The 26,347-nt window shown below is 63.0% G+C and overlaps 3 protein-coding genes across 6 annotated transcripts; all 3 read right to left on the bottom strand.

The window, feature by feature from the left end:
- Positions 1–1,253: 1,253 nt before the first annotated feature.
- Positions 1,254–4,557, bottom strand: LOC140843675 (angiopoietin-related protein 6-like). The gene is made up of 8 exons (XM_073214106.1): positions 4,327–4,557; positions 3,779–3,982; positions 3,602–3,693; positions 3,439–3,501; positions 2,863–2,954; positions 2,210–2,419; positions 1,875–2,060; positions 1,254–1,608 (listed from the first exon to the last, which is right to left on the bottom strand). The coding sequence occupies exons 1-8, from the start codon at positions 4,555–4,557 to the stop codon at positions 1,307–1,309; spliced, it is 1,380 nt and encodes a 459-aa protein (XP_073070207.1). The 3' UTR covers positions 1,254–1,306.
- Positions 4,124–8,696, bottom strand: TRABD (TraB domain containing). Its single transcript, XM_073214104.1, has 9 exons — positions 8,632–8,696; positions 8,163–8,241; positions 7,486–7,652; positions 7,127–7,267; positions 6,401–6,511; positions 6,169–6,308; positions 5,719–5,891; positions 5,532–5,643; positions 4,124–5,406 (listed from the first exon to the last, which is right to left on the bottom strand). Exons 1-9 carry the CDS (start codon positions 8,662–8,664, stop codon positions 5,229–5,231), a joined length of 1,134 nt encoding a protein of 377 aa, XP_073070205.1. The 5' UTR covers positions 8,665–8,696; the 3' UTR covers positions 4,124–5,228.
- A 7,886-nt stretch (positions 8,697–16,582) lies between these two features.
- Positions 16,583–24,163, bottom strand: PANX2 (pannexin 2). Of its 4 annotated transcripts, none has more exons than XM_037006724.2 (3): positions 23,440–24,161; positions 18,255–19,703; positions 16,583–17,572 (listed from the first exon to the last, which is right to left on the bottom strand). In XM_037006724.2, exons 1-3 carry the CDS (start codon positions 23,663–23,665, stop codon positions 17,256–17,258), a joined length of 1,992 nt encoding a protein of 663 aa, XP_036862619.1. In that variant the 5' UTR covers positions 23,666–24,161; the 3' UTR covers positions 16,583–17,255. The 4 variants fall into 4 exon arrangements, with proteins under 4 accessions (XP_036862619.1, XP_036862620.1, XP_036862621.1 ...); XM_037006725.2 differs by having other exon boundaries at positions 16,583–17,569; XM_037006726.2 differs by having other exon boundaries at positions 17,380–17,745; positions 23,440–24,163.
- Positions 24,164–26,347: the final 2,184 nt, after the last annotated feature.

The following is a 26,347-nucleotide window of genomic DNA, read 5'->3' as shown; positions in this document are numbered from 1 at the left end:
TGCCCGGGGCAAAACCAAGGGCAGGTAAGGCTTCACTGGGCGCCTCACTGGTGTGGGGCCTTTGCTCCTGCTGCTCCTCTGCCCGAAGCACGATTCCTCGCGTTTGCTGGATTCCATGCCCACCCCGTCCACCCCACCTACCAGCTGCACACCCATCTGGGGCCTCCAGTCAGCCTGAGATTCCCTGCACAGTACTTCTGATATGAGCTTATTCCCTTAATTTCCTTTTTGAGTGCCTCTCTCCTTACCCCTGCTCTTGGAGGGCAGGAGCCTTGACAATCCGGGCACCAGTTCCCTAGAACAGCACCTGCCCCAGAAAAACACCCCACAGATACCTAGGAGGCTAGGGTGGGTGCAGGGTGAGGCAGGAAAGCCTGGCTCTCAGAGGGACCACCCCCAGGTGAGGGGTTCGGTTCAGGTGAGCCTGTGGGGTCCCCTGAGCTGGGCCCTCAGATGCTTTTGTGGAGCCTGTGTTCCTTGGAGGGGCTTCCCCATCCCCTCCCTGACCTGGCCCCAAAGTAAAACCTGAGCCCCAGAGCTGGGCCAAAGATTCCGGACACACAAAAGCTCCACCATGGCTGCTTAATTTAACTTGAGCCACCCCGGCTACTCTCTCCTGGGGCCACAGTGTGGACTTCTCAGACCTGGTGTGACCAACTCTGCCCCTGCTGGCCATGACTTCCCAGGACTCCCGAGCTCCTCTTCAGCTCAGGTCCTCAGCCATGACACTACCTTCTTCACGTGTGTGTGTGTGTGGGGGGGGGGTGCACACAGATGAGGGGGATGGCCCCAGAGCCCCCTCCTGAAGCCTGACTGCTTCCCCTCCACCTGGGCCTGGTCTGCTGGCAGAGACCCCTGTTCCTAGCCTCCTTCTGAACCGCCAAGAAGACCCAGCCTGAGCCTGTCACCCCCTCCCCTCTTCTGCAGGTCCCAGGCCCTCCTCACCAGTCTCCTTTCCCCCTCAGACCCCTGTCTTACGCACATTGTGGAATGGAATCTGGGGGACTGAGCTATTGAGGGTCTGTGAGTGCCAGGCTCTGTGCCCTGCTGGCTGCCCTCGCTGAGCCCGCACCGAGGGGACACCTGATTGGTGCCAAGGGTTCCTCCCACCCTTTGCCTCTGGCCACCCCGTTTGGGCAGCACGGCCTCCTGGACTTCCCCAGTCCCATCCTAGACGAGCAGGTGCTGCGGGCAGCGCAGAGTCCCCGCGGTCCGGCAGGGAGGATGTCCCAACCTGAAAGGAGGACGGCAGCTGACAGCCTGCCTGGAACGTTTAATGAGGCCTGACTGGCCCTGCACCGCAGGCCTAGGCCTTGCGGGGGGCAGTGGTGCGCACGCGCATCACGCTGGCGCGCAGGGCCGACTCGCTGCCGCCGCCGGCCCAGCGCAGGCCCTCGATGACCCCCATGGGCTCCGGCCACCGCCCATTGAGGTCCGCCTGGCCGCAGTCGCTGTACCACCAGCCGGAGTCGGAGCGATCGTGGCTGCAGCTGGCGAAAGTGCGCGCGCCGTCGGTGCAGGGCGCGCAGCGGTCGTGGTCGCGGTCCAGCGTGCTGAAGCCGCAGCCCTCCTGGTCGTCCGTGCGGCTTCTGCCCCGGAACGCGTCCCCTGCGCGGCGTAGCGGCGTGGGTGGTGGGCTCTGCAGCCCCGCGGCCCGCACCCACTTCGCGCAGCTGTGCTGTGCTCCACCTGGACCCCAAGGGCGGGTGCTTGGGGAGAGCAGCCCCAGAGAGCAGAGGCTGGCAGATGTGGGCCAGGAAGTTGGGGTTTCTGGGGTCTGGACCTTCCCTCCTCTGGACAGCATGTCAGCAAAGCAGGCCGCTTGGGGGTAGAGAAATGGTCCGCAGAGCCCACCAACCCTCCCAAGCACTCACCTGCATTCCCCGAGTACAGACCTAGGGTCAGCCGGTAAAACCGGTCCTCCTTGTCCACGTGGAAGTTGTCGTAGTGCGCCTGCAGCGTGTGGTTGCCCACGTCCTGCAGGTCTACAGTGAGCTCCGTGTGCAGTCTGGGCTGGGAGGTGAGGCTGGAGATGTGCTCCAACCCCAGCCAGTGATCACCTGCAGAGCGGGGCGCCCAGGCTCAGGCCAGCCGCCACCCCTGGCATCCCTGCCGTGTCCTTGGTGGGGGTCAAAGCTGAGCCCCCAAGACAAGGCCCTGGGGTGCCTGGCTACACCCCAGAGCCCTACGGGCAGCACGGCCCTCCTACCTCCCAAGTCGCCGAAGCCCTGCTTGTACTCCTGCCAACACCTCTCGAAGTCAAGGGGCCTCTCCCTGCTCCCGTCTCGACTCTGAATCACTGTCCAGCCACCGTCCATGCGCATGTCACAGAGAACCTGGGCAGAAGCATCAGCTGCCTCGGGGGCCTCTGGGCAGATCCACACAGGCCTGTGCCCTCCTGTCCATGCTCCCCTAATCACTATTTATTTGAAAAATGAACCGTTATTGTTTTTCTGCTTGTCAATGTGTCAAAGCTTCCAAGGCAACTCCCCAGGTCCCAGGGCTGCACCCACAGTTGGGCATGTGTTATTTGACACCCTAGTGTGTGACTTCATTTTTTTACATAATATTGTATCCTGGGCATTTTTCTTTGTTCATACCCTTGGAGGTGGGCATTTAGGTTTCTCCAAGCCTTTGCCAATCATAAACAACACTCAGCAAACACCTGCTGTCTAAGTGCGTCTGTGGATGGACACCGCCGGCAGCCCTGGCCTGGCGCTTCCCTCGCCAGGCTGGGGTCCACGCTTGGCATGGGGAGGAAGTTCCTCAAACAGTAATAACTCTTGTTTTAGCCAAAGTGATACACACAAACTGCCCTGACAACCTCCCACCCCCAACACACACACGCTACGGGCTGCTTACCTGGAAGGGGGTGCTGGCTCCCCCTGGCTGGATGGCGTACACACCACTGGGGGCGCTGGGGTTCTCTTTCTGGATCTGAGAGCAGTCCCTCCCTGTGGAAGACATGAGCTGGGAGGCCCAGGGCCTGGGAAGGGGCACTGCTCTCCAAGTGACCAGAAACAGTCCCCACAGACCCCCGTGACAATCCCACAGACCATTCACAACCTTGGTCCTGACAGACAGGCAGCGCCATCCCCTTACCTGGACCACACCAGCCTCTCCTCTCTCAAGGGGCCGTTCCTTGGACTCACTCATTTGCTGCCCCCCTAAATTCTTTGGTGTCTCCCACTGCCCCCGGACACCACCTCTTCCCCATGGGTCCAACGAGGACCTCACACGCCGCTCTTGGAGGGCCTGGCTAGGCTTCCCCAAGCTCAGCTGGCCCCTCCTGACACAGGACCCGAAGGGGGCCTTGTCCTCACTGCCCCTCCTGCAGGCTGTTTGGGGCAGGGAGCCAGGTGGGTCCTCACGGGGAGTAAGGCCTGCTGGGTGTGGACCCATGGATGGTGGGTCAGAGGGTGCCCAGTCTGCGCCTACCTGGCCCCTCCCTCTCCCACGACACCCAGCCAGACCTTGGGGTTCCAGCAGCACCACGGGGACCTGTAGAAAGCAAGCCCTGGTCAGGCACAGGCTCAGCAGCCCCGGGAGCCCCCAGCCCACCGTGGACTAGTGAGATCCACCAGCCTGCCAGCCTCCTTACCCGCATTCGATGCTGCACCATGGAGCTGGCAGGGGGTGCAGAGAGGCAGAGGAGAGCAGCAAGACCCAGCACAGGGCTGACAGCCATACTTCCTAGGGGGCAGACATTGTTGGGAAGAGCCCACCCTTCCACCCGCCCTCTGCGCCTCGGGCAGATCCCGCCACCCTCGGTGCTCACTGGTCTTCCCGGGCAGATCTGAGCTGCTGGTCCTGAGCACCTTTTGTTCAGGCTGCCAGGCTCCCTCCGCCTCCTCCCCTGCCTCCTGCCAGGGTGGGTGGCTGAGCTGGGCAGGAGACAGAGGACGTGGACTGGGTGGGGTAAGGGCGGCTCCTCCAGACACACTTCCCCTTGGCTGGTGCCTGTGCCAAGCTGGGGTCCATGCTTGGCATGGGGAGAAAGTTCCTCAGGACCCAAGGCAGTGCCACCAGCATCCTGCTGCCCATCCCAGGCCCTCTGCCACCCTTCCCCACCATGGCACCCTGCACTTGAGTCCTATTTCTACACATTTCACAAAACAGGAGCTTCCAAAATTAGACTTTATTTCAGTTTCTAAGGAACACATACACAAGCACGTGAATGACAGGGAGAATGCGGGCCCCGCCCAGCTCCCTGCCGTGGGCTGGCCATGGGCTCCAGCTGACCCAGTCAGACACCGAGGCCACACAAACAAGCCACGTGCTCCAGGCCCCGGTACTCCGCACAGATGCTACGGTGTCAGCACTTGCCTGGGAGCAATCGCAAGGCGACACGCACGGGTGACGACTGCGTGGGGTGCTGTGTGGGGCTGGCGGCCTCAGCCCAGTCTGTACCTGAAGTGGACACGTGGGAGGGCGGTGGGCACCTGCTGCACACTTGCAAACTGGCGGGCCCTGGTGGACACGTGCCATCTGCCCCTGGAGGCCAGGGCACCTCTGGGCTCCCCACCAGACGGTCAGGAAGCAGGCTGGACCCTGCATGGCCAGGAAGCCTTACTGCTGGAGCTGATCCTCCCCACAGGCACCCCGGCTCACCACTGAGGCCTCAAGGAAGTCTCTGTCCCAAGCACATTTAAGGCTAGTATTTCCTGACATTTGCTTCAGTTTGTTTTAAGTTAAAACTACCTGAGTAAAAAAATTTCAGACATTTTTAAAACCAAAACCACACACTCTCTGGAGGCAGGGCTGGTGCTGATGCATGTCCAGGGACACCAAGCTTGGCCAAACTGCCCTCTCAGCACAAACACTCCCAGGAGCCACGCCAGAGCTGCATGGGGCAATCCAGCCCCACCAGATGTGCCAGCTGGCCCCTGATGGCCAGGCACCCACCATCAGTCACTCCTGGGCAGGCGCTCCTGGGCCGGCACGAAGAAGGCACAGTGAGGTAGGGTAGGACCATCAGCCAGCAGGTGCCTCAGCCCCTCCCCACCTGCTGTCCTGGCCCTGAGAACCCCGTGAGCCCTGGGGGGCCCCTGCAGGGGATAGGGGAGGGCTGCTGGGAAGCCTGAGCTCAGAGCAGTTAAACGATTCTTTATTTGGGCGGGGTGGGGGAGGGCAGGAGTGGCTGGGCCTGGACCCCCACGAGGGGGTGGCACCCAGGAGCTCCTCAGGGGCCAGACCCCAGCGCCGCTTGGTCCTGTGCACTGTTCTTCCTACTGGTGCGGCCGGGCCATTGACGCCCTCTGCAGGCAGTACTGGGTGGCGGGCAGCGACAGGACCAGGCTGGCAGCGCGGCGCCCCATCCAGTACAGACCGTAGCCCAGCAGGCCCAAGGCCGCAGCCTTTGCAGCCAGCCGGGACACTCTGCCGGAGATGGACGGCGGGGGGACGCTGGGGGAAGGAAGGCAGCTGGGCCTGGCTCGGGAGCACTAGCTCCCCCAGCTCCGGTGCGGTCACAACCCCCTCCCTGGGCCCCGCCATGTGAGGGGTGCACAGGGCGTGCAGGAGGCACTCACGTCATGATCTCCTGGATGTTGAGGTCGGTGGTCCAGTTCTTCTCAATGCCGGGGACGTGGCCCATACCCACGACGCCCACCACCACGGACGGGACGCACTTCCTGGGCTCGGCTGTAAAGGGAATAACGGGTCAGCATCCCTCCGGTAGTGACGGCCCGCAGGAGCCCCGCTCGGGCCGGACGTCACCGTCAGAGGAGCGCGGCAGCTCGAGGCGCCGGGCGGCCTGCCTCAGCACGTAGGTCAGGTAGATGTCACGCTCCGAGACGATGGTGCGGTGCAGGTCTGGAAACTCGCCAATCATCTCGGCCATCATCTGTTCCAGCAGGTCCTTCTGTTTGCACCGCTCCACGTCATCCTTGCTGGGGACAGACAGGGCAACCAGCAGGGCTGGGTGCTGCTGATCCAGCGCAGGGACCTCAGCACCCTTTGTTTGGGGTCACGGTGGAAGGGCGGGCCAGGAAGGTCTTGTTTGAGGAGGCCCAGCCCAAGAACAAGAGCGACGTGCCGAACAGCAGGCCAGGCCAAGCCACAATGGGCTGGGAGTTCCGTACACAGCCCTGTCACTCTGTGGGTACCCCTGGGCCTCTGGCCCCTTCCTGGGCTGGGGTTGCCTGTCAGGAGACCAGTGAGTCCTACCTGATAGGGTCGGACAGGAAACACAGGCCCCAGGCCAGCTTGACCTTCTGCCAGAAGGACAGTGCGGCAATGGCCCTCTTGAAGGTCACGGGGATGGGCCGGTCGCCCAGGTGGAACTTGCAGAAAGGCACCTTGCTGGCCTGGGACAGAGGCTGCGTGTTGGCTGGGAGGCCTCAGGCCCCAGGGCAGCCCCCAGATGTGGAGTCCCCTCCCCAGCCAAGCCCAGGCCCACCTCCTTGAAGGCCTCTCTGAACTCGCCACCGGGGGCCATGCCCAGCTGCTCGGTGATGTGGGCGGATACCTTCAGCAGCAGCATCTGCATGAGCCCCGACATGACCCCGTTCTGCGGGAAGGGCCCTGCGTCGGCCGGCCACACGGGCAGAGAGCGGAGTCCCCGTGGCCACAAGCCGACACCAGCAGGGGCTGCCGCCAGTGGCCACTCCAGGGCCCCTCCTGGCCCTTTGTGTCCCGAGGCCCCTGCACAGCCCTCCCAGGGCCACAAGCCATGAGAGGTGCCTGGCCTCGGCTGGGGGACCCCTTTCTCCTCTCACCTCTCCAGGCCAGACCCCGATGACTCTTGCCCACAACCCCCTCAGGGCACCTGCTGGTGAGTGGGACTCAGGCTGCTGCCTGGGTCTGGGTGGTGGGGGTATCGCTTCAGGCTGTGGGATGAACTGGAACCCCCCACACCAGAGTGACCTGCTTAGCAAACGGGTCCTCAGGGTCCCTGAACAGCTCCTGGCTTGGGACTAAAGCACGTCCATCTGTCCCTCACCTGAAACCCAGTACACAATGGCCTTTCCTCCCTCATGGGCCAGCAGGAAGAGTCCTGAACCACACAGATCCCAGGGTGGAGAGGGCACCCCTGCACTGACCACAGGCTAGGCCCCATCTGGGCCCCACGCCTCCTGGGGCTCAGTGGGAACAGGGCCCAGCGAAAGGCCGCCCCACAGCCCACCTGCCTCACAGCCTGCTGCAGCTTCTCCAAGCTGATCTCCTTGGCCTCGCGCAGCAGGGCAGCCTCGTCCATCTTCAGCATGGACACACGGTACTGGCAGAGCTCCACGACCACCACGTCGGGCTGCACCTCCCGGATGGTCTGCAACGGATCCAGCACTGACCCCAACCCTGGGGGCAGAGCCCACCCCTGAGGGCCACCCACTGCTGTGGCCACAACTCAGTTTGTCAAGCAACCAAGACGAGAAGGTCACACACGGGTGTGTGTGTCACTGAGAGACCAGCGAGGCTGCTGGACCCGTGGAGGCAGCTGAGCCGGGCCGTGGAACGAGGCCTCTTGAGGCAGCTCGTGGCACTCACCTTCACAACATCTCTCTTGCTGTCATCGCTGAAGTGGGCAGTGCCCACCACATACACCCTGCTCCCATCCTCGGCCACCAGCTGGGTCACTGTGCGCGGCAATTCGGGCCTTTCCCGCCGCCGTGTCAGCTTCATCTCCAGGAGCAGGTTGAAAGCGTCCATGTCAGCTGCAGGGACAGCACGGCGCAGCTTGGGGTGCTGTCCACACTGGCGGCCTCGGCTCCCAGCTTTCAGGGCCACAAGGGCTCCTGCGCTGTGGAACCCAGATGCGCAGGGGGCATATGGTTCCTGGCAGGCAGCGCAGCCCACAGGCCCCTCTGGCTTCCAGAAGCCACGGGTCCTGGTCCCCTGCAGTGTGGGACGGGGGTAGGGGGTTGCCATCTAACCAGACCCTCCCCAGAAAAGAAGCCAGGCCTTGGTGAGTTCTGTACCCCACAGGGGGTGCGCCCAGGTGGAGAGGGACAGAGGACCAGGGAGGCCATGCTGGTCCGAGGATGCCAGGGCAGCTGAGGCCCTGGCCCTCCCATCAGAGGATGGTACTGCTGCAGCTCTGCTTGCCCACCTGGACTCAAGAGCCCCCAGCCCATCTTCACCACAAACTTGGGGGGCATGGCAGGAGCCCCCCCGGCCAGTGCTGCCCACCCCGCGCACACCGGGCTGCCTCAGTGAGCACGCACACAGGCTCTGCGGTTCTCCGGAAAGCACCCTGGGCACCACCTCCGAAGCCCCCGATGTCAGGATGGGTTCCACGTCAGCCTGCAGAGGGGAGGGGAGCGCTTGGGTGGGGGTGCCCACTTTCCCCCACGGCCTGCCCTGGCTCAGGGAACCTGCTTGTCCCCAATAGACCTGCCCAGAACTTGAGCAGCTGCTCCATGAACTCCCTGCGGACGGGCCACAGATGCCCTCTGTGCTCATCCCCTCGGGGGTGGCCCACCCTCAGTGTGCCATGCCCAGCGTTCCCTTCGGCTGGCTCAGGAACACCCGGGAAGCCAGCAGGAGGTCATTCTTTGTCCAGATGCAGCCGGAGTGACCCAGGAGGCCACACTGCGGGGGACCCCACACTCTGGCCAGCAGCCAGCCTGGCCCCGAGCCCTGGGCCATTCAGGGAGCAGCCCCCAGGCTGGGACGCCAGCCCAGGCCTCTGACCTCCCGAGGCGGCAGCTCCTCTTCCTCCTCCATGGCCGGACGGTGCTCCTGGCACTGAGCGAAGCCTGAGGAGACAGGGAGGGGACGGGAGTGCACGCCCAGCGGAGCCCCAGGGCTGTGCACGGGGCTCACCAAGGGGTGCAGGTCTCTGAACGATCCTCAGGTGGGCCATGTCCTTCCTGCCCTGCCACCCAGACCGACACCTGTCGGTCGCAGGCCACTGAGGTCCAGGGTTCCCAGGCCGGGGTGACACCTGAGCCCTGTGGTGTGGGGCTAAGCACAACAGGAAGAGCCGGCTCAGCTGCCAGGGAGCCCAGCAAACCTGGCGGGCAGGATCCCCAGCTCCCACCTCCCGTTTTCCCAGCAGAGGGGAGATATTAGAGTTTGGAGACCAAGCGAAGCAGGCAGCCAGGAGGAACAGGACCTTTCCTTTTTGACTTTGGAACAAAACACAATTTACAAAACTACCTAAAAAGAGAAAATCAAGCAGAAGTGAATCAAGTGACGGCCACACCCCTAGGAGGGCCAGGGAGCCGGGCATCTCCGGGACGCAGCACCACGGCTGCCGCCCACTCTGAGGAGCTGGTGTGGGGGCAGCACCGCGGGGGAGCAGAGGGAGCGGTGGCGCTCAGGCCCGTGTGGTCGGGAGACGGCACTTGCTTTCTGGTTCAAGAAAAGGGCCGCAAGCCTGAGGCTGAGTCAGACACTCCAGCGAAGCCTGGCAGCACCCTGTCCGTCTCGGAAGGAAGCCAGGAGCTCGGGAGACGGTGGTGTGGGGGCGGGCCCAGGGGCCCAGAAAGGCCTTTTTCACCAGAGAAAGAAACTGCCAGAGAGAGTGGAGGCCTCCAAAGCCGGCAGGAGGAGGCCCACGTCAGGCCCTGTGGGAGGAAGGAGGACACGGCGGCACCTTGGCCTGGACCAGAACAGCGCTGACGGTACCAGCTTCTCCCACGCCTCCCCAAGATGCACTGAAAACTCAAACTGGAGTCTGACGGGGCCTGCAGGCTCACTCCCAGGCTTGGAGTCAGGAGAACAGGGGCCGCACTGCCAAAGGGCCGGGCGCCAGCGCACAGATGGCAGTGGCCCGGCCACATGAGGACGAGCCCGCTGGGGGACCGTGACCGGTCGCTGTCAGCCGGGCACGGTGTCCCGGTTGTGTCAGGTCTGCACCTGCCAGGTGTGAACTCAGGGATGAAATGGGACGTGCTTTTCAGAGGCCGCTGAGGGGGTCTGGGGCAGGGGCTCTCACACAGCCCCTCGGGTCATTTCAGCCCCTCTGCTGGTGCACTTTTTAAAACTTTCATAATAAAAAGGAAAAACACGTAACACAACAAACACGACACCGTGTCAGGGCCCATTCCCCTCTGTGCCCTGTGGTCTCGCGCTGCAGCGAGAACAGACCCAGCCGCCCGCTGCCCCTCTCCGAGCCGGTCTCCTCACTACCACAGGGAGGAGCTCACTTGGGCAGGTGACTCAGAGAAAGGGCACGGTTCCCTCCGAGACTGACCGACTGACTGGTCTGATGTCCAGGGACACGCAGACCTGCCCTGGAGCTGGTCAAGAAGGAGGCAGCCCATCCTCAGGATGGTGGGGCCTTCTGGAAGAAATGGGGTCAGAGGGTGGGTCAGGAAGAGGAACTGGCTAGGGCCAAAGGAAGCGACTGGGCCCTGGGACAGGGTAACGGCCAGACCGCGGGCCTCACAGGGGAAGGAGCGCGGCCCGGCCTCCGGGGCACTCGTCCCCAGGGGCCCCAGCCAGGCAGTTTGCTGGCCTCCCCATCCCAGGCCTTTCTTCCCCTTTACAGGTGAAGGATCTCCACTGAAGCAAAGCAGCAACCAGAACACAGAGGAGGCTGTGCCAGCGGGAGCAGCCAGAGGGCGCGGCTGGACATGCTCCCGGGGCCGGCTGTGCACAGGGAAGCAGGTAATTCCTACTTCCCGGCAGCACCGGCACCAAAGGACTAGGAAACCTTAAGACAACATCCTGGGCCATTGTGGGGAGGCTCATGTGACAGCCAGCAAACAGGAGGCCCCCCTGCTCCCTCCGGCGGGCGTGGTGGCCACGTCTGGTAGGTCTCTGCCCTCACCCTGCCTGCACTCGGCGGGACACACCCGCCCTCTGCAGCCCAGGACGCCTGTGCCCACGGAGGGGGCAGGGCCAGGCTCCCCTGCGGGCAGGCCCTGAGAGCCCTTCGCACCTGGCTGGGTCCTGAAGGCTGCGGGCAGGGGCAGGTCTGAAGCCCAGCCTTGAGCCCCGGACGGCTGAGCCAACCAACCACAGAGTCAGGCACCTGACCTGGAGGTGCAGGTCAGTGCCTGTTGGCACGCCCACAAGTCTTCCCAATATCTGTTTCCCTCAGCCTTGGCCAGGGCCTGAGCGATGTTTCCTAAGATGTGATTTCAGTGGGTCATTAATTCTCCCATTTCCTCCTCATGATTATGCACTTTCAAATAGTTCCAGCTTGACCTGAGCTTCTCTTCGTTGCCTGAAGAGGAGCGAGGGCCCCCACAGACTGCTGGCCCGGCCTGTCCCCAGATACCTGCTTGGCTGCCCGGGAGCGTCTGAGTCCTTCCGGCTTCCTGACGCTTGGCCTTGCTCATCACACCACTGCAGGCCGCAGCACTCCGCAGACACTGGCTGATACCCTCAGGGCGCCCCACCTTAGTCCAGGCTGACACAGGTCCCCACCAGCCAGCACAGCTCCAGGAAGCCTGGCACATGGCTCCCGCCCACGGCCTGACCACACTGTGGCCACTGATGCTGGGAGCCTAGGGAACCTGGCTCAAGGGAGGACACTTCTGCCAGACCCAGCCACTCACTTCCTCCAACCGGCTGTCGCTGCCGAGGTCTATCCACAGAGCACAAGTGGTGGGCACAAGTGGCGGGTCTCCTGAGCAAGACCGCCTGTGGACAGTCCATCTGTTACTCAGGCTGGCTGCCAGCAACTGCTGCAGGGGACAGCCATGGGGTTGGCCAGCTCTCAGACCAGCCACCTAGTGCTGCATGGTCTCGGGGCTCCGCTGGCAGGGCCAAGGCCGTCAGAGCAGCCCCCGAGCTGTCCTGCCCAGCTGCACTCTGGCATTTCCCAGCTGCAACCTGTGTGCCACTCTCAGATGCCTCTTTAGTCCATGACTGCTAGACCTCTACAGGCTTCCCTCTGCTGTGCCGTGGTTTCCTGTCCCCAGAGTGGAGGGCAGGGGCAGAACCCGAACCTTCAGGGCACAAGAACCAGGGCCTGGTTCCAGGAGACACTGAAATGCGAGTCCTCTCAGGTGTCTCCTGGTCTGCACAGGGACACCATTATCTGGCTTCGGAAATTACAGCTCTCCATGCAGATGACTGTTGCACAATCATAAATGTGCTTCCAGGAAAATAAGCTCCAGATCTGGGAACTCCCCACAGCCCTGAAAGGACCAGTCTTATCCAAGACACCAGAGAAAGCACCCAGTTCAGAGGCATGAGCAGCTCACCAGGGGTTCACGGGGGGCATGCAGCCCTGGGACACAAATCAGAGTGACAGGTTAGGCTCATTTGCGTCCCATGATGTTCCCAGCACCTAAGAATGTTCTGCGGTGCCTCTTTCAGGACATAACTTGAGGACATCTTACAGTTCAATGTGAGTGGTAGCTAAAGGTTCCTGCTTGCCCAGGCCAGGCAGCTGCCCCCTCTTCTGGCTACCACGTTGGGATGCATCATGTCCCCCAAATCTATACATTGAAGCTCTAACCCCCAATGTGATGGTATTTGGAGGTGTGATCTTTGGGAGAAGATCAAGTTCAGATGAGGTCAAGGGGGTGCCTTAGGAGCAGAGACACCAGACCTCCCTCCACGCCGGTGAGGACACAGGGAGGAGGCACTGTCCACAGCCAGGAACCAAATCCATACCCACCTCGATCGGCAGCCTCCAGAGCCGCCAGTAAACAGCCTGTGGCTTCAGCCTTACACTCTGTGGTGTTTTGTTGTGGCTGCAGAGCAGACAGACACCTGTCCTCTCCCTGCTCCCCCTCTAAAAACTGGGAAGCCAGAAAATGCCTCCCAGACCCCAGCCTGGCTTCCCAGTGCTGGCCAAGGGCTGACCAGCATGGACAGTGTTCGGAGAAAAAGCCTCAGCTTCCAACCAGTGCAGCTGGCCTCAGAAAGCTAAGTTCCAAACTGGAAAGACCAGCGAGCTGCAGAAAGAAGTGACCAGCCGGGAGGTAGCAGGGTATGGCCCAAACCCTGGCCTTCCCAGAGCCTCCATTTGGGAAGCCTGGACACTCTTGGCACTGGAGACCACCCAGGGTCTGGGCAGGACCCGCTTCAAGGAGGTGCGGCAGGACTTGGGACTGGGATAGAGGAAGCATGCAGCTCCCATCTGGGCTGGAGGTCTGAATGGCTCCTTGTCCAGCACACCCACTGACCCTCCTGGAACCTGGACACTGCCTAATGCTGGGTCCCTACGCTGACCAGCGCATGTAGGGTGTTCTGTAGGTGTCTGGCCCACCCTGCCCGGCCCTCTCGTACGCGCCACACCCCAGCATTACAGCCACACTGCAAGGCTGGCCGGTGGTCCCGGCGTCAGGATCCCTCCCAGTCACATCGCGAGGAAGGGACAAAGCGGGCAGAGCCAAGCCTGCCCGGGGCGCAGCGAGCACGAAGGCCTGTGCACCTCCCTCTCCAGCGGGATTCAACCTGGAAACCGCGGTTCTCCTGGCGAGGCTGTGGGAACCCCCAAAGCCAGCCCGACACCTCTGATTGGGCTTCCTGTTTCTCAAATGTCGATGCCAAGGCACACTCGGCTCCCTTTCTTGGGACAGTTGTTACCAAGACGCACACGTGACCTCCGAGCTACTTTGCGGCATGTGAGTCGTACCTCGGTGAAGGCGCTTCCGGTCACACCGTGCGCGGAGACGCGGCCGCGAAGGGCAGGGGCCGGCGCGCGCGAGGCCGCCCTACGCCGCCTTCCCCGCCCCTGGCCCCCGACCCCCGCCGTCGGCCCCGGCCCCGCGCGCCCGCCCCCGAGTCCGGGCGGACCCCTCTGGCCCGAGGGCCCCCGCTGGCGGCCGGCTGGGCCCGGCCCAAAGCGGGCTGCCTCTAACTCCCACCGCGACCCGACCCCGGCCGGCCGCCGGGGCTCACGAGCGCGCCGCCCCCGCCCCAGGCCCGCGCCGCGCGGCGTACCGAGGCGGGGCGGCGCTCCTCAGCCGGCCTCCATGCGGCTCGTCGCCCCACCGGACGGGGCGGGCCGGCCGGCCCGGCTGAGGTCGCTGGTGGGCGGTCAGGGGCCAGGACGAGCGGCGCGCGGCATGCCGGGAAGCACAGTTCCGCGAGCAGCTCGTCCGGCCCGGCGGCGCGCCCGGCCCGCACCCGCGGACCACACTTCCCAGGGGGCCGCGCGCGAGCGCCCGCGGACCACACTTCCCGGGGCGCCGCGCGCGAGAAGCACCGCCCGGTCCCGTCCCTGCGCCTCCGAACCTAGGGCGCAGGCGGCACTGTGATGCCGCGAGGTCGAGTCCCCAGCTGGACGTCCGGGGGCGCGGGGGGGCGGCTTTGCGAAGCGCTCTTTAATTCTCTGACCGTAACTCCCTCTTTGTAAAATGGGAGTGATGTTCTGCGTCGCACACGAAGTGGCTTTGTGGCCAATGATACAGAACTGTAAGGCTGCACGGAGGAGCGGAGAGCTCGGGTCGTGAAGCGCGCCCCCGTGGCTTGACGCAGCCCTTCCGGGGGATCCCCTTCGGCCTGGAGGCGGGGGTCCCCAGGGGCGCAGGTCTGGGTGGTCCTGCTGCCGGCCTTGGAGGGACCCGAAGGGAGGTCTCTGGACCAGCGGACCCCGGGCTAGCTGGAGCCCCCGTACCCCGGGGACGACAACTGGACCCTGTGTCGCCATTTGGCTGAGCGGGCAGCGGCCTCAGGGGACTGAGGAGCTGCCCTGGCATGGTGACTTGTGGGTGCACAGGTCTCCCCTCTCTGAGTCAAGGGGTGGTCCTCCTGCTGTCTGGCTGATGTGGGAGAAAACCTGGTCCACTCTCTGTGCTGGGCTCCTGCTGCCCCCTGGGTGGTTTCTCGGGCCCTGCGGGCAGCCTCAGGGTGGCCTCTGCTCCCCTTGGTGAAGGACGCCTCCAGGTCATTGTCCCCTTCCTTTGCTGGCACGCATCATTTCTGCGCGCCCCACAGCCACCTTCACACAGGAGAGCAGGGGGAGTTACCAGGTCTGTGCCCTGGTCCTCTCTGGGGCACTTTCACTCCTGTCTCGAGTCTGGTTGAGATGCCCATGCTGGGCAGGGAAGATGCCTAGGTCCAGTCCTGGCTATGTGTGATGGGTTGCAAGGGTATCCCCAAGCCTCTTTTCCAAGGGAGGGATGGCAGCTGCATCCTTCCCTGGCACAGCTAGAGGGAAGGTGTCTTGAAGGAACATGGCCCATGGTGCCTCCAGCGAGCTGCAGAAGGAAACAACCAGCCGGGAGGTAGCAGGGTATGGCCCAAACCCTGGCCTTCCCAGAGCCTCCATTTGGGAAGCCTGGGCACTCTTGCCACTGGAGACCACCCAGGGTCTGGGCAGGACCCACTTCAAGGAGGTGCAGCAAGACTTGGGACTGGGGTAGAGGAAGCATGCAGCTTGGATGGGCTCCCTGGTACCTGCAGTAAGTCTGTGTCCACAGGAAGCTGACTTGGCCCCTTCTCTTCCCCAGCCAAAGGGCAACCGGTCAGTCCACACACCGGGGGCATTGCCTTTACTCAGAAGGACAGACCACTTCTGGATGGGACTTGGTCAGAAATGTCCTGCCAGGTCTTGGCTCAGGGGCAGGCGGGTGGCAGCCTAGCAAAGCAGTCCCATCCAAGGCACAGGAGGCTCCACTGGACCTGTGCGTGTGTGGATGCCCTGCAGCCAGCGGTGCTGTGTCCACCAGCAGGAGGAAAGTACAGGAGACTCCTGGCCACACTGCCTAGGCTATGCACACCCCACAGGGTGGAGCCACAAGGGTGGGGGTGCAGGCACTGTCACTGACCCCCACATTCGATGAGCTGGAGGCCTTGTGGGCGGCAGGGATAACCCACACAGGGCCCAGAGCTGAGCCGAGATCTGGTGCAGGGCTAGGGAGACGAGTGTGGCTGGGAAGGGCCGGAGGGCCTGGCTGGCCCCCATCTCCACTCAGGGAACATTAATGCCTGACACCAGCATGACTTGGGTTCCCTGGGTGGGCACAGCCACCCGCCCACAGGGTCACTTCAGCCCCCATGGCTCGTCATTGCAGTGAAGCCAGTTGCTGGTGTGGGACCAAGAGGAACTGCTAGGGGCCAGGGCAGGTCCCACCCTGCTGACCTGCTCAGGTCTTGTGGGCACATGCAGTCCCTTCCCAGATGTGTGAGAAAGGTGCCGACCCGAGGGGCCGTGGGCCAGGGAGCATCCTTGCCTGGGTGAGGGCGAGTGCTGTCTGGGGACAGGGCTTGTTAATCATGCCTTTTCCGTTTCTCCTGTTTTGGCCTCTGAGGCCTTGCTGCGCCTCCCAAGGAAGGGCACAGCAAACGACTTTAAATGCAGGCGGGCAGTGGCAGCCCGGCCCGCTCTCCTCCGGGGGGCTCACGCTCTGCCTGCTCCTCCTCGCCACCCTGGGCCAGGTCACCACCCCTTGACCGGGCAGGCCCTGGGCCCCGCTGCCCACTCTCATCACCCGCACCGGCCAGTCCAAAGCTGCTTCCTGACCGTGTCCCTCAGAAATCGCAAGAAGGCTCTACCTGGGCCTCACCGCACCCCCACCCCGTCCTCGGGACACAGGGGCTTCCTGTGAATAGCCTCTTGGGACCTGTGCATGCAAAACACCTTGTCAGCGGCAGGTCTCCCCTGGCTTGCTGGCCTCACCGACCCGAATGATGACAGAACTGCACTGAAAACACGTGCTGGGATGCAGCCCACCTGCCTGTGTTCTCCTTTGATGCCTCAGCCAGGCATAGGCCCCTTGCAGGATGAACCACTTGGGACTCAGATGGTATCAGAATAGTATTTATTGATATGCTCGGTGCTACTTTGTTAATACTGTCACGTTGTCACCGTGGCTGAGGTAATAGGGACAGGCCTGCCACCGGCCCTGGGCTCCCACTGCAAGTGGCGTGGGCCCTGGGGCCAGGCTGGGGGCCTGGTGGGGGACATGGTTATTGCGTTGGACTCCTTCCCTGGCTCGCACACGGCCACCATGCGCTTGCTCACACGCTGGTGCCCACACCCATCTTTTCTTACGCACACGCCTGCGTGCACATGCACACACACTCGGAGACACACACACACACACACACACACACACACACACACACACACACACCATCCTTTGTTTTAAATGCATCCAAGTCTCCTGATAAACACACTTGCTAGTTACAGTAATCATAGTAAAATCAAGTACGGGTAAGTTGGGACAAGGTTAAAGTGCATGTGGACCTTTGGCTGGAGGGCAGACTCCAGCCCCTCTCACCCCCGCTCCTGGTGCCTGCTGGGGCAACCTTGAGCTTGGCCCCTTGGTTGTGGCCAACCCCCTGGTGCCACCAGCTCCAGCTTCCTTTCAGGCTTGGGGCTGAGATGTCCTGCCACAGCCCAGCGCCTCACAGTCCAGCACCCTGGGCCCAGGACAAAATTGACTAAAAAAATAAACTCTTCACCTTGCAGCTGAACACCTGATGCAGGGGTGGGGTGGCTCTGCTGGGGTCACACCCAGCCCCTGGCCCAGCCAGCACCCCAACAATGCCATCTGGGGAGCAGGGTGGGAGGGATGCTGAGCCCCAGGACATGCGGACAGGAGGCCAGGGGTGCAGGCAGAGCTGGGCGAAGCGGAGACCATGTCCACGTGGGCTGGGGTCAGCGGCACACCAAGGTCATGCAGAGGGGCTGCGGAGGCCCGGGCGGTCCTGTCCCTCAGAACTCCACGGTACTCACTACTGTCCTCGGCTCGTCGAAGGTGGCAATGAGGATCTGCTGGGGGGGGGGGATGGTGATGAGGCTGCTCATGTCCGGGGGTGCGCAAGGACCCCCATCCTCCTCCTCCCGGGCCTCGTAGAGCGTGCTGATGTGCAGCAATGGGTGGGTGGCGTTGCGGCTCAGGATGGTGAGGGGATCCGCCTTGCCCAGGCCGGCTGGAGACAGGGGGGCTGTGGCAGGGGCAGCGGGGGGTGAACACACGTGAAATGGGCCCCCGGAGGGAAGTGCGGCGCGGGCCGGCTCTGCTGGGTACAGGACTTCCTTCTCGGGCAGTGGAGCGTCTGCAAACAGCCCAACAGGGGCGCGTCACACCCCACGGGCCCCCTCCCTGGCCCCAGCAAGGCAGGCGGGGCTCACGGCAAGGAACGGCCTCCGGAAGGGTTTCCCTCCTCCCTCTGGCCATCCCTCTCCACAGAGTGGAGCCCGATTCTGGAACCTTCTCAAGGGCCTAGGCAACCTTACTGCCATATACTCTTCGGCCCTCGGGTTGGCTGCATCCTTAAGGGCGCGCTGGGGTCCCACCTGCGTTCTGCCCTGCTTCCACCCAGTTAATCCTCAACCTCCTTGCCAGGCTTCCCAGGGGCCCGGGCTGTGGAAGGGGTGGGCAGGGTCCCCCCCCCTGGGGCCTGGGCAGTGGCTCTCCAGGCCCCTTCCTCCCGGCCCCTGGCCACTGGCCTACCTTTGGTGGGCGCTGCGGCCAGGCTCAGCCCTCGCTCCTCTGCCTGGGACAGGAAGCCCCCTTCCTGGCTCCGGGAGGTGGGCAGGGTGGCGGGCACTGCCTCGGGCTTAGCCTTCTTGGCGCCCAGAACGTAGGGGTGCACGTCCAGGGAGAAGTGGCGGGCGTGCTTCTTGTCGGGGGCGGGGCCTGTGTCGCCCGCCCCGCCCCCGCCGCCCTTGTAGTGGAGAGCGGCGCGGGCGCCCGCGTCCAGCAGCGGCGCGATCAGCGTGTCCGTGGCGGTCTTGCGACGCACCGGCTTGGGCTTCTCGGCCTTGCTGTTCTCCACGCGCATGACGGCCAGCTGCTCCTTGAAGGGCTGGGGCAGCGGGCTGCTGCTGGGGATCCACTTCATCTTCTTGCGCGGCCGCTTAACCACGGGCGGCTCGGCGGAGCCCTCGGGCTCGGCAGGGTTGGCGTTGGGATCCACGGTCTGCACGCCCGCGTCGCGCACGGTGGGCGTCGCGTCGTGGTTGGACTGGGCCAGCGCGGCCAGCAGCTGCCGCACCACGTTGTCGTACATGAGGTCGCTCTCGTTGGTGATGAAGTCCAGCCGGTTGAGCGACTTGATGTGGTCGCGGTTCTCGTTGCAGAACATGGCCAGGATGTTGATGTCGCAGAACTGGGAGCGGCGCCACTGCCGGCGCGTCTTGATGCCCACCTTGTGCAGCTTGTCGAAGATGAAGTTGCTCTTGCGGAAGATGAAGAGGTGGATGAGGTTGACGAGGATGATGAGGTTCATGGCGCACAGCAGCACGATGTCCACGCCCGCCACGATGCGCTGCAGCTGCACGGAGGGCAGCTTGCAGCTGACGCGCACGGCCGCCGCGGCCGCCGGGCCGTCGGGGGGCGCGCCCAGCGCGCAGGTGAACTCGTTCTGCTTCTGGGTGGCGTAGTAGGTGCACAGGTAGGAGATGGGCGCCGCGCTGAGCAGCAGGATGAGCACGTGCCGCGCCAGGTACAGCTTGGCCAGGAAGTTGCTGCGGCCGCGGCGCTCCAGGTACTTCTCGAACAGGTTCTGCTCCGGGCTCTTCTCCTTCTCGGCGTTCTCGATGATCTCGCGCTTCTCGCGCTCCGTGATGCCGGGCCCCTTGGACTGGATCTGCTTCTCGATCTTGGGGGCGCGGCCCTCGGCCGCCCGGTGGTAGCAGTTGTCGATCTCCTGCAGCAGGAAGTTGAGCTCGGAGGTGAGGCGGGTGGAGGCCAGGAACTCCCAGCCCAGCGCAGGCACATACATGATGGCTGCAAAAGCCAGGAGCGAGTAGGGCAGCAGCTTGTGTTCAAACAGCGACGGCCACAGGCTGGCGTCCACGCCGGGCAGCGCATCCCGCAGCTCTGTCCAGCAGTAGCCACGGGCATACAGCGCCTGGTCGCGGGTGAAGTTGTGCGGAGTGTAGCAGTAAATGGGTTCCTCTGGGGGCAGAGAGGACCCGGGGCTGGGGTGGGGCACCGGTCGGGCCCCAGCCCCCACCCTGCCCCAGCCCCCACAACTACCCCAGTGGGGCTACTGTGCCCTAAATGGAAAGCTCCCTTCCTCTGGCAGCGTACCCTCCACGATGTCCCGACCGTGGTGGTGTGTGGGGCTCACCCAGGGCACCCCCTGACAACAGTCAGCTGTGGCTCTGGGTGGGGGTTACAGCCCCACCCACGTGGCCCCCAGGGTCTGACCCGCGCTGGGAGTAGTCAGGCCCCTAGCCAAATGCCCTGAGTTGTCCATGTGCACACCGGGTAACAGTCCCAGAGAGGAACAGGACAGGCCCCAGCACTGCACTGGGGTCCCTCTTCCAGGGCACTGCTGGCCCCTGCCTGGCCGTGCCCAGGGCTCTGTCTTTAGGAGTGCAGGTGGCCTGCTTGGGTTCTGCCTGGCCAGAGGTGGTCAGGGCAGCGCAGCTAAAGCAAGCAGCATGGCCCTGCCTGCCTGAGAGCGGGAGGGGCAGCTCTGCCAGGCCCCTCAGGGGAGGGCAGGCCTGAGAACCCTGGGGCAGAGGCAGTGACCGAGATCCAAATGGAGTGTCTAGGAGGGGCCACAGTGATGGGCACAGATGAGCACAGGAACCCCACGCTGGGGTCCACCTGGCTTGAGGTCATGTGGGACACTTCCCTGTAGGGTAGAACTTGGCAGGTCTGGAGCCGACCCTTGTGCAGAGCCGGCTCCTGACATTCACAGCCCCCAAAGGACCCAGACTGGGTGTCTGTGGGCCCATCTGCAGGCTGGGAGAGCCCTGCGCCCCACAGAGAGGAGGCCCTCACTCCAACCACAGCCACTGTGTGGCACATGCCAATCCCGCCCCAGCCTGGACTGTCCTCTCACCCCCCAAATAAATGCCCCAAGGGAGCTGACATCAGGACAGGTAGGGACTAACATGCCTGTCAGTCTGTTGGAGCCCCCGTGCCTCACACTGCAGGGTGCCTGCCTTGTGCGGAGCCCTATAGACAGAATCGTGTCCACGCCTAAAGGACAGATGGCCGCTGCTGGTGCTGTGTGAGGGGCTGGGGAGGGTGGCCAGCTACACCTCAGGGCAGAGACCCCACAAGTACTCCTGCACTTTGAGGTCGCCTGGCTCCCCACAACTGGCAGTCTGACAACCCCCACTGTGGGGTGGTTTGAGGGGCTCGGGGTGGGCCTCAGAAATCAGACCTTGCAGATGAGCGCAAACACAGTGCCAAAGGGACAGGTCCCTGGGGGTGCTTCTATTCAGGGAACTGGATGGAGGGGCCTCTGACCACAAGGTCAGAGCTCCTGACCTTGTCTCCCTCTTGCACCTCTGCCCTACCTAAGCAGCACCCTCCTGCCTGCAGGGTTGCACCTCCAAGTCCATTCTGTGGACATCTGGTTCTCACCTACAAGTGCCCTTTTCCCTGTGTGCCTGCTGTCCTTGGGTCTGGGGAGAGGACCCCAGGATGCTTCCAAGTTCTGAACGAGGTACCAGGACACAGCTCACCTGAGACAGGAGCACCAGGTGGCGTGGCCACTGTCCTGCCTCAGACCCTGATCCAGGGGAGCAAGAGAAGCAGCCAGGGCTCCCCCACACCGTGGGGGCCACAGATGCGGCATCCCGTCTCAGGGAGGGGTGAACCGGCAGACTCAGAACCGGTGCCAGCGCTATTTGTTCCATGACTGAGGATAAGATGTCCCACACAGTGGGTTTCCGGTCCCAGGACAGCAGGCAGTAGGTACCAGCACCCATCTGCCACTTCTCAGAAGACCTGCCTCACCCACGCTGGGGGACACCAGGCCCCCTCCCCACACCAGCAGTGGGCCCTGTGGGTGCACGCAGGTCCATGAGCAGATGCAGGCATGAAAGGGTGGTTCCACACAGGGAGGCAGGTGGCACTGCCAGGGCCAGGGGTGGGGGTGTACTTGGGAGACCCTGGCACCCCAGGCCTGGTGGGGTGAGCTGCACTCAGAGCGGTATATCTGAGTGGGAGCCCCTGTCCCTGGGGGTCACCTGAGTCATGAGCTTGCCGGCCCTCCTGTGTGCATCTCTAGGGGGTAGAATTGTGTCCCCCAAAAGATGTTCAAGCCCCAATCCCAGGTACCTGTGAATGTACCTTATTTGGAACAAGGGTCTTTGCAGGTATGAACAAGGTAAGAAGAGATCCAGTAACTGGAGCCCCGGTGAGAGAACTGGACAGATTCCCCCAGGGAGACGGCACCCGTGTGGGAATGGAGGCAGACTGGGCGATGCGCCACAGTGATGCTAAGGAAGGTCGAGGAGCACAGGGACCGCCACGGCAGGACAGGCGAAGGGGGGCCCTCCCAGGCCTCTGCGGTGGCAGCCCTGCCCACCCGCTGACCTGAGACTTCAGGCCTCCAGACTGTGAAATAAAGTTCTGTCATTGTGAGGGACCGAATCTGTCCGCTTTGCTCCCACTGGCCCAGGAAACGTGCCGAGGGACGAGCAGGGCCCACTGCCACACACACGTGGGTCATGCCCCCGCCTGAGTGCTGTGCCTCCCAGGCCCTGCGCACGTGTCCTGACACATTATCTGGGCACTGGTGTCCAAAGACAGAAACTGGTGGAGGGCCCCCTCCAAGGGGTGGTGGGGTCAGTGGCCTGGACAATGTCTACCCTCAGGTCTGGCATCCCTAGGTCACAGGGACCCCTATAAAATGAGACCTTTGTGAGACCCAGCACAGGATCAGACATGTTGGCCAGGGTTACTCAGGGGACAGAGACACATGTCCCTCTGCCCTCAAGAGGTGCACGGGAGCTCCCAGCTCTCTGCCCCCGATGGGCACCTCTGGCCCTCAGACATGGCCCAAGGGCTATGAAGGGGCCTCATTGGACACTTGGGCCCTGAGACCCCTTGTTGCCAGTCAAACCCCAGCTGGGGGCACCATTTCCTGCCTCCAGTGGCCACCTCCACCTGCCCACAGGCCTTTGGGGTGCCGTGCACCAGGAGCCCGCTTCTCCTCCTCCATGCCCCCGGCTCCCCACAGGCTGGCCCACTGCCTTGTGCCCATCTTCCAGCTCCACTTGGGGTTACTTCTAGTTAGGGGCGTCCAAGTGCCCCCTCGTGCGGAGGGTATACCCAGGCCCAAGTACGGTGACTTCAGGCCTCAGCGCCTAAGCGCCCACTCCGCGGTGCCTCTGCCTCTGCCAGTTCAGTCTGCTTTCTGTCGGCAGGAGCCCCGCAGGCCAGAAGGGCCCACCACCCACCTCCGCCTGATGCCGACTCTCCCGCAGACCTCCCCAGGCCTCCGGCACGGCGTCACCCATCCACTGACCGGCACCTGCAGCTTCTCAAAGACCCCCCGACCTGAGTCCCGCTCCCCGGACCTGTCCAGATGCGCCCTCTGCCTTGTCATCAGTTGTTCTCACCACCTGTAACGTCCTTTGCTGGTCCCTCCCGGGCCACTCGTCCTTCCCTCAGGCCCTGACCCCCCCTGCTCCCCACCCCCCTTGCGTGCCAGACCCCCTGCCTCATGGACGCGGGACCATCGGCTCCAGGCCCGCCCCGCTGCCCCCGGAAAGCGAATGTAAGGTGAACACAGCAATGAAAGGAAAGGGGTCTCGGAGGCGGCGGCCCGGACGCCCACATGGCCGCGGCGCGTGTGGAGGGCCTGCCTGGAGACCCCAGTGCGGCGGCCGGCGGCGGGGTGGCCGGAGGGAGGACGCGCCGCCCGCCCCCGGCCCGCTCTCACCTGCGAAGTTCTTGGTGAAGACCAGGGTGACCAGCAGGATGGGGACGAGCACGGTGCCGATGGTGACCACGCGGTCGAACGGCAGCTCGAGCTTGAGCTGCAGGAGCAGCGCGGCCAGCGCGCCCGCCTTGTCGTCCTGCGCGCCGGGCAGGATCAGCTCGCGCAGCTTCTCGCCGGCCAGCAGCGCCGTCGCCATGTCCGCCGACTGCTCCAGAAGGTGGTGCATGGGGCGCGGGGGCCGGGGGCGGGGGCGCTCGCCGCCGCCCCCGCGGGCAGGGGTCGGGGCGCGGGTCTGGGGCCCGGGCCCGGCCCTGGCGCGTCCCTCGCGGGGGCGGCGGCCGCTGTGCCGCCGGGCCGGGCCCCGCTCCCGCCGCGGGGAGGGGGCTGTTTACCTGCGGAGGCTCCGGCGTGGCCCCGCCCTCCCCCCGCCGCAGATGCGGCGCCGGGGATGACTTTGCAAAAATATTTAAATTAAATGAAGTAACAACCCCGGTCCTTCCTCCTCTTCCTCGGGACGGAGGTGGAAGAGGCCGAGCGCGGGCGACCCCCGCCCCGCCTCCCGCGGTGTCCCCGCCGCCGACCCCAGGCGGCCTCCGAGGGCGGGGGGCGCCGCGGACCCGGGCGGGGGGCCGCTCCCTGTTCCGGCACCTGCCGGGATCTCGGCTCTGCGCCCCCTGCCCACAGCTCGGCCCGTGCCACCCACCCCACGGCCCCTTCCTGTCCCGTTTCCCTTCCCATCCCCCTGGTCCCCCATCCATTTGCCCCCCTCAACAGACGTTCGCCGGCCTGTGCCAGCTGCCGGGGCGGGCTCTGGGGGGGTTCCCGTGCTTCTGGCCGGAGCCCCTCCACCTCCCGCCCCCTGGCCGCCGTCCCCCCCACTCCCACCCTCAGAACAGTCTGGCTTTGGTCTCAGGAGCAGAGCCTAGCCTCCATTTCATGTCCGAAAGACCCTCTGCGGTTTATCACATTTTCTCTTTATTCCTTCACGGCTGGCCCCTCTTTCACTATAATGGGGGTATACATGCACTCTCTGTAAAACATTTAATGTGGTTGGAGTTTCACCTTCATTTAAAAATTCGGCCAACAAGTATGTCCTGGGCACTTGCAGGCCCTGGGTCACTGCTGTGAGCAACCTGCCCTGTGGGGCTCAGAGATGGGGTGTCTTGTATCAAACGTGGGCTTCACCCCTTGCATTTTTACCTTTCTTATGGGTCTGGACAATGCACCTGCATGACACCCACCCTTGGCCTCTAACATGTTTTCCTTGTCCACCACTTTCTGAGGAATATTCGGCTGCTCCTATTCCCCACTCCCGACCAGCCCAGACCCCTGAGGCAACCCGGACCGCCCGCAAAGAACCCGCAAAGAACATGACACTCCCCACATAAGCCAGAGACCTACCAGATAACCCACACGCCCCTCACCATGACCCAGCTGACCCCCGTGACTGGTGCAGACCCCGGAAGGCCCCTTGGGGAGCCCCTCAGAGGTGCTGTGGGCGGTGCCTCCCTTCCTCCCAGGAGGCCACATTCCCACGGTGAAAAGGGGTCCTGCCCTGGGGCATTCCCAGCTCCTGGTGTTACCTGGGGTTGGGGACCTAGTTTCACAGTTTCTGGTCTGCCTTTTTCTGGTGACCAGTGGGGTGTGCATGCTTCCTTCCTCTCCAAGCCTGCACACCTGGTGTCGCCTCTGGCTGACTTGCAGGAGTTCTGGACTTGCCTCTGTGGATCAGCTGTAAACCCTCCTCCGGGTTTTGTCTGGTGGGTTTATCTGGGTATGGACAGAAAGCCTTCACTGTGATGGGGCGCTCAAAGCCACCACAGTTGTATGGCTTGTAGTTTTGGGGTTTCTTTTCCGTGTCAGAGATGCCTTCCAGTGTCCATCCAGGAGTAAGATGGTCTGTCTTCTACATTCATTCTCCTGTGGCCCCCAAGCAGGACCGCTGGAATCCGACTTTGTTTCTACATTGAGCTGACCTGCAGCGGGTCTGTCCCCTCACCTGCAGCAGCAGCTTCTGTAGTTCCAGCTTTGGGGTACACCAGGTATGCGGATGGGCAGGTGCCCCTTTATTCTTCCTTTTCAGCAATGACTTTGGTATTCATGACCTTTAGTTTTCCATGTAAGTTGAGCCTGGACCAGCATGGGGGCTAAAGGCACTAACTACCTGCACAATCAAAATCCAAATATAACTTTGACTCCCCAAAATCTTAATAGCCAACTGTTGACCAGAAGCCTAATCTCTAACATACAACTGATTTACTTTTTTCATACAACTGATTTAACACATTTTGCATATATATTCTTACAGTAAAGTAACATAGAGAAAATGCTTTTTCAAATTGCTGCAAATCTCCAAAAAATTTTCCAATCAGTTATTGAAAAATATCTGCATGAGTGGACCCATGCAGTTCAAACCTATGTTGTTCGAGGGTCAACTACAATTTAAAAGGACTTGGTCAAGTTTCCATCAAAGAAATGTAGCTGAAAATATTGAGATTGCCTAGAATGTGTGCTACCTTGGAGAAAACTGGATTCTGCACTATGTTAAGACTCCTAATTCATCAACATAGTATATCTTCCCTTTTATTTAGATCTTCATGTCCTGTAATGGCATTAAAATAATTTCTTGGTAGAAGTCCTGCTGCTTTGGCTACATCGTCCCTCATATCATGGCTCGCGTCGCTCTGCCCCGGTGTCCTGTCCGCTGTGCTGCATGTGGCTGGCCTCAGCACTGGCACGTGGGCAGGGGCAGGTTGTGGGCCTGCCACAGGATAGGGTTGTTCTGTGGATAACTGATGGTGCCCGGGGTGCTCTGCAAGGAGCGCTGGCTAGCTGCCTTCCACGTCAGAGGAAGCAGCTGGAGCCTGACCAGGAGGCCCCTGGCAGAGCTGAGGCCTGGCCCTCAGAT

This window comes from Manis javanica, chromosome 10, assembly GCF_040802235.1.
Source record: "Manis javanica isolate MJ-LG chromosome 10, MJ_LKY, whole genome shotgun sequence".
In the NCBI taxonomy this organism is placed as follows: domain Eukaryota; kingdom Metazoa; phylum Chordata; class Mammalia; order Pholidota; family Manidae; genus Manis; species Manis javanica.
The sequence above is the reverse complement of the archived record's forward strand: the minus strand, read 5'-3'. Positions and strand labels throughout refer to the sequence as shown.

What these genes read in the sequence shown, in the direction of transcription:
- TRABD (XM_073214104.1), bottom strand. Translation starts at nt 8,664, where the DNA reads ATGGAGGAGGAAGAGGAGCTGCCGCCTCGGGAG. An exon ending in AGGAGCTGCCGCCTCGGGAG is followed by an intron (nt 8,242 to 8,631) that starts GTCAGAGGCCTG and finishes TCCCCTCTGCAG; the next exon opens with GCTGACGTGGAACCCATCCT. An exon ending in TTCCTGTCCGACCCTATCAG is followed by an intron (nt 5,892 to 6,168) that starts GTAGGACTCACT and finishes GTCTGTCCCCAG; the next exon opens with CAAGGATGACGTGGAGCGGT.
- PANX2 (XM_037006723.2), bottom strand. Translation starts at nt 23,665, where the DNA reads ATGCACCACCTTCTGGAGCAGTCGGCGGACATGGCGACGGCGCTGCTG. An exon ending in CTTCACCAAGAACTTCGCAG is followed by an intron (nt 19,704 to 23,439) that starts GTGAGAGCGGGC and finishes CTCTGCCCCCAG; the next exon opens with AGGAACCCATTTACTGCTAC. An exon ending in GGCCGCAGCGCCCACCAAAG is followed by an intron (nt 17,857 to 18,254) that starts GTAGGCCAGTGG and finishes GGCTGTTTGCAG; the next exon opens with ACGCTCCACTGCCCGAGAAG.
- LOC140843675 (XM_073214106.1), bottom strand. Translation starts at nt 4,557, where the DNA reads ATGCAGGGTCCAGCCTGCTTCCTGACCGTCTGGTGGGGAGCCCAGAGG. An exon ending in TGGTGCAGCATCGAATGCGG is followed by an intron (nt 3,502 to 3,601) that starts GTAAGGAGGCTG and finishes TGCTTTCTACAG; the next exon opens with GTCCCCGTGGTGCTGCTGGA. An exon ending in GGGCTTCGGCGACTTGGGAG is followed by an intron (nt 2,061 to 2,209) that starts GTAGGAGGGCCG and finishes CCCGCTCTGCAG; the next exon opens with GTGATCACTGGCTGGGGTTG.